This window comes from Cynara cardunculus (assembly GCF_001531365.2).
Source record: "Cynara cardunculus var. scolymus isolate 2C chromosome LG 3, CcrdV1, whole genome shotgun sequence".
Lineage (NCBI taxonomy): Eukaryota > Viridiplantae > Streptophyta > Magnoliopsida > Asterales > Asteraceae > Cynara > Cynara cardunculus.
Window position 1 is genome coordinate 21433537 of NC_037530.1, and position 6267 is coordinate 21439803.

A 6267-nucleotide genomic window follows, 5' to 3' on the forward strand; every position below is an offset into this window, starting at 1 on the left:
AATTTCTTTGAAGTATCCAGGAGTTTACCTTCTAACTCCTTCTGAAGTATTTCAAACTGTTTGTTCTGACTTAGCAACTCTCTCTTCTCTTCATCTAAGCTGCTTTTGTCATTCTCCAAAGCGATGTCAAGCCATTTCCTCTTCTCAGTAAGCTCTTTTGCAATTGTTGTATACTTCTTTGAAGTATTTCTTTTCTCTGAAGCAAATTGCTTTTTCTCTTCGTCCAAAGCCTTTTGCTTTAGATCGATGCTTTTAGACAGTTTCTGGAGCTGGCTCTGACAGTCTTTGGAGATGTCTGTCTTTTCTTTATTATGTTTCTCTCTTTCCAAAACAATAAGCTGCTCAAAATCCGAGATTTGCTTTAGAAGCATCTTGGCATTCAGTTCAAGAGAGTTAATCTTCTTCTCGTAAGATTCTCGTTCAGCTCCAAACTTTCTTTCAACTTCAATTATCCTATTCCTTTCTATTTCCATCTCTTGCCTACATCACTTAAGACCTTTTCAACTTGTGAAACCTTTTCCTTTTCTAATGTCAATAATCTCCTTAACTCATTCAGCTCATTCTCAGTCTTGTGGAACTTGTCAGTTAAGGCCTTTGTATCTGAATTGTTGCTTGGAGAATGTCTTTCAGCAATTAGTGCAGTCTTAACTAATTCAAGTTTAGTTGACAAATCAGCATTAGACGAGATCCACTTTTCCAATTCATCATTATAACTTTTCCGATCCAAACTCCGATTGTTTTCAACCGTTTCAATCTTATGTTCAAATTCCTTCACAATTCTTTCTATCTTTTCGTTATACGCTCGATGCAAAGATTCATTACATTTCTCATTAACATAATTTTGAAGTTTATAGTTCTTTTCCAGCTCATCATACTTTGCTCGCAATTCTTGATTCTCTTTCAAAAGAATATCTGCCATATTTAAAAAGATGATCAGTTAAGGATCTATGCAGTGAAATCAGATAAAAGAATATGAACAGTTAAGCTCAAAAAGAACAGAAAAACACAAACACTGAAAAAGACACGCAAAAACAAATGTACAATGATCCAAAAGAAAATCTAAACACAAACAATCTAAGAAACTAAAAACAGTCAAAGACAACTAATAAAAGCCCAAAAAAAATAATGTCCAAGTCCAAAAACAAATTGAACCAAGCCCAAACACAATACAATGTAGAATTATCAGCACCAGTCTAAAATATAGCTACAATGTATCTATACTGATATGAACTCTCTTCAGAGTATGCTTATCTTCAACTTTTAGCTTCCCTCTAACTGCAGTTTAGACTATCGGAGTCTTCTGTACAAGTACACTTTGTCCCACCTGAGCTGTGTATGATGAAACTTTGATGTACTTTGATGTACCTCCTTCTTTGAAGAAACTGTCACAATGTACAAAGAAACTGTCACCTAAAGAATTGCTTTAGTTCTGCACAAATCTACAATCCTCTTAGTATGCTTCTCACAAAAACTGTTACTGCTTAAACCTACAGAAGCTTAACAGATTAAGAGCCAAACTGTTATCATTGTTAACAGATTCACAACATGTATATTGAAAGCAAAACAGGATCACAAAACTGCTTTCCAATGTGATTTATGCTACAAAACCAAAACCAAGACCAAAAACAGTGTAAAATCCTGCTGTTTAGCTGCTGTTAATACCACAGACCTGTTTTAAAACCTGCTGTCTCTTTCAAGACTTTCAACCTAGCAACCTGTTTTAAAAACTGCTATTAAAACAGTTTAAAATCTGCTATTATGAGAGCCAAGTATGATTTAGTCTAATATGTAGTCTACTCAAAAACAACAAGCAAAGACCAATTTGTTAAGCTCAAAGACAAAACACAATGATACCAACTCTTCACAAAACCTCGTATCTGTTTTTCAAGTGCACTTGAACCATGTCTCAGGTGCACATGCAGGTTATGTTTAACAGCAACACGTGCAAAAATTTCATTATTGACAGCAGCAGCTCGCAAATCAGTCAAGCGTCCTGGTGGCAGATTTGTATACATAAAAAATAAATGCTATGTAGTAAGATGATCCAGGACAGCATCACCAACAAACTCTAACCACTTAAACTCAAATTAGAACAATTGAAGTTTCTGCTGTGAAACAATTGCAGTTAAAAATTGTTGCTGCAATGTTAATGCTGCTGGTGTTTGTTTCTTCTCAACACCAACGCAGCTGCTAGTTGCTATTCTAAACTACACTAAACAACATAGCTGCTTCAAACACCAAAATGCAAACACAAATCCTTCTGTTGCTGCTGTTTCAGACCTCAAACAGTTGATGTTTAAAACTAAAAACTACACATTCTGTCACTTGTACATTATGTCCATCTGCACACTCTGCTTTACCTTTCTTCTGTATGAACACAAATTCTGTTTACTGTTTACTTGCTGTTTTGCTGTTGCTGTCAAAGAAAATGATGAACAGTAACTGTTTGCTTTTCTGTTAGCTTAAACACTACACACAGCTGTCAACATGATGTCAACATGTATATAGACTATGTTGCTGCTGTTAAACACTTTGCTGCTGTTGGATTTGCTGTTTCAAATCAAAACGCAGCACAACAAAAAGTAGTTACTGCACTAAACTTTCTGCACAAATCAGAAACAATCTCAAAATGTGTTAAATCACTATGCAAAGCAAAACTGAGTGTTAAATCAAAACCTGTGTATGCACACAAATTAAACCTGTTACTGCTGTCACAATAGTTGCTTTCAAAATATAATTGCTGTCTAAACAACACTTAATCCCAAACCTGCTGTGAAGCTGCTGTTTTGCTTTCACAGATGTTAATAACTATGAGCAATGATTCTGTTTTAGCAAGAGTCAGCAACACACAACAGCCAAATCTGTGACAAAAAGGCAACTGCTTTCCACAAACAACTAGCTTTGGTTAAACAAACAAACAGCAGTAGTTTGTTGCTGCTGTTATAAGAACCTGTTAAAACACTGCAAATTTTTGTTACTGTGTAACTGCTTCAATCCTCACCTGCTGTTCATCATCATCTTAATCTCATGTCTGTTAAGAACTTACTGTCCAATTTGCCAAACTGCTGCAGTCTGTGCTACGGCCTGTTTAAAACCTGCACAAATTGACTAAGCACTAACACAAGACTACTAATCAACCAACATTTGCATCCATCTGCTAATCAAGACTACTGTGCCACATTTGCATCATCTCACCATATGAATTTTCACAAGACTCCTTCTCCACAAACAAAGCACAAATCAAACAATAGCACTCTCAATTGATTAGAAATGCTCAAATAAATCTCACCAATCTCAATCGATTCTTGACAGGTTATTGAACAAATTACCAGATTGAATTAAGAAACAACAAACAAACAAGAATCAAGGTAAGAGGAATCAAGCGGATTAGAAGTCCGTTAAAAAATAGTTCAATGCTCAACAAGTCCTAAACCGGTCAAAGCAAAACCTAAATTGCTCACGATAAATGATGCTTACCGAATTAGAGCTCTAATCCGGTCAAGAGGTGAGCGGTGTAAACCCTTCTCCGATCAAGTGGTGACCAGTGTAGCTTGAAATTCGGTCAAGTAGTGTGCGGTTTAGAATACCGCTCAAGAAACCTTGCGTGCTGAACGAATCAGAACCCCTAATCCGGTAAAGTGATGACCGGTGTAGATGAATACCGGTTGAAATATCGGTCAAGCCTTCTCCGGTGTATCTCACGGTTCTTTCAAGCTTCAAGTTGTGATGATATACCGTTCAATACTCACACGGTTTAGATGTACAAACAATGGATGGGCTTTCCATGAGTTGGGCTTTCCATAACTTGGGCGGTAAAACAAAAAATAAAAACAAACACAAACTAAAAAATCAGATTAAAACTAATAAAAACACAAAAACTAAAAGAAATTTAAGAAAAAATGGATCAAAACACTGAATTACGAAAAAAAATTAAGAACACGAAAAAAAATTTAAAACACAAAAACCCGATCAAATCTTGATTAAAATTGATCAAATCGTAAAAGTTTGTGAATAACAAAGATTCACAATTCAATTTCGAACATTTTGATCATGTTTTTAACACCAAAACACAAGATTTTATGATAAAATCGGATCAAACAGAGAAAAAAAAATTAAAAACACGAAGAACACGAAGAACACAAAAATTCAAAAATTCAAAAATTAAGAAAAATCCAGAAAAAATTCACTTATCTTCATAATATTCCTCTGATTTCTTGCATTCCAGCTCTGATACCAATTGTGTGTCCACAATTACTGATCAATCTTCATATTAAGCTTCCTTCAATGGCAAATTCATGGATTTAACAATAAGAACACTATGAACACTTTATGAATATTGAGAGGAAAAGTCAATCCTCTCAATTTTGGTCAAACCTTCTATTATCAATGTAATCTTACAATTAGCTCCCTTCTCCTTCCAATTACAAAGATTAAACCATATTTATATGGTCAACCTAACTAACAAAGTCAAAGTCAAACTAGTCTAAGAAAGTCAAACACGCTGACTTTACAATTATAGACTAAAATTAATCTTTCAAGACGAATACAATTAACACTGATTTTTCAGTCCTAACACATACCTTGCTACCTTTAGGAAGGAACAGAAGAAGAAGAGATCCAGAGCCTCTTGCTCAAGTAGTCGCCCACACAAGCGACCAAGACACGAAGACCAAGACCCTAATGATCAAGGTCTTGGACCTCGTGAGGGGGAGACAGAGGTGGCGGCTGCATATCACACCGAATTCGCTGCACCATCATCTTCACCATCACCACAAACACAATCACCACCTCCAACAGAACAAACCCAAGCAAGGGAACTAGAGGCTCTGCCCTCTGAAGATGTACGTGAAGTACATGTTCTCTTCGCTGCAACCCAAGAGCCCATCGTGTTGAGCTCTTCAACCGATGAAGAACCTACAACCCCACCAACACAAAGTAACCAACCTTCAACACCCACATCAAACCTACCCTTAACCCCTTCACCAACACCAAGCACCACTCAACCATTCACCTTATCCATGCAACAAGAACCAATGACACTACAACCTTCATCACCCCAACAACCACAATCCCCAACCGAATCCCATGCACTAGAAAGCACCCAAACCGAACCAAATGAACCCCAACGAACCCAACCTGAACCAACACCAACCCATACACAACCCTTAACCCAAACACCCGTGGTGCATGTGGATACTTCCTCTTCCTCAAGGCAACCTCCTCAGAGCTTGGTAGACAAGATCATACAATGCATGGAGTCAATACGGAGACGTCCTAATTTGCCACCTAGGGAACCAATTTTGCTAGAAAATATTCATCAATATCTATACCAAGACCACGATGACAGTTTGACCACCAATCCTCTAATCTTGTCACCTGAGTCCATGGACCTCCTACACCATAGATTCATTAGACAGACCACTCAAGCACCCCAGGCTGTCTTTTTGAATGATGGGATAAGGAGGGTCATTGATTTGAAAATAAGGACTTTTGCCAACCGAGCCATCCGATACATCGAGTTCACTCTGGAGAGAGCGAATGGGCTAGTTTGCATGTTTAACGAGAACGACCTCATTAACCTTAACCCATATGACCTGATCGAATTATATGCATATACGGCTCAGAGGCAAGACCACGACATCAGATTTGGAATGGCAAACTGAGCGGTGGTAAAGACAATGGAAACTCTGGTAAACCACAGAGCCAAGAGCGATTTTGAAATAGCTCTTCGGCTAGGCATTGAAAGGCCCTCCTGCACCCCTCCAAATGAAGACTTCCAAGGCCTGCAGGAAACAAGATCTGCCTCAGTTTTGACTCAAACCGAGCTTGGACTTGTTTACAAAAATGAGTTCGGGGTTAAAAGGTTCTTTAGACTGACTGAGGCCTTCAAGTATTCAACGGATACACTTGAATGGTTTTAGAAAGTCATCAGAGAAAGACTGGGCAGAAACCATGTGCCAAGGGAAGAAGGGAGTCGACTCATTCACGAGATATCGAGACAGTCATCGCATATCGACGACTGCTCCTGCGCTTTAGAGAAATATATTCAGGTAGCTCGTGATGAGTTAATTTTTTTTGCCTTGATGTATTTTGATTCCAGTCTTGTAAGAATTTCATCATCCAATGAGAACTTGGAATCTGATGTCTTTCTAATAGATTAGTCTTTGTTCATCACAAATGTCACTAGAATAGTATATGTTTGTTATTTCATTACTTAGGGGGAGATTGTTGAACCCCACAATTCATAATGTAAAAAGTAATGAAAAA

At 37.5% G+C, this 6267-nt stretch overlaps 1 protein-coding gene across 1 annotated transcript; it reads right to left on the minus strand.

Moving 5' to 3' along the window:
- Window positions 1-463: 463 nt before the first annotated feature.
- On the minus strand, window positions 464-2015 carry LOC112509028 (ribonuclease 3-like protein 3). Its single transcript, XM_025113895.1, has 2 exons — window positions 1871-2015; window positions 464-912 (listed from the first exon to the last, which is right to left on the minus strand). Exons 1-2 carry the CDS (start codon window positions 2013-2015, stop codon window positions 464-466), a joined length of 594 nt encoding a protein of 197 aa, XP_024969663.1.
- Between the last annotated feature and the right edge of the window lie 4252 nt (window positions 2016-6267).

Excerpts from the sequence above, each read along its gene's own strand:
- LOC112509028 (XM_025113895.1), bottom strand. The coding sequence starts at position 2,015 with ATGTATACAAATCTGCCACCAGGACGCTTGACTGATTTGCGAGCTGCT. Across the intron at positions 913-1,870 it reads ACTTGAAAAACAGATACGAG|ATATTCTTTTGAAAGAGAAT; the intron begins GTTTTGTGAAGA and ends TAAATATGGCAG.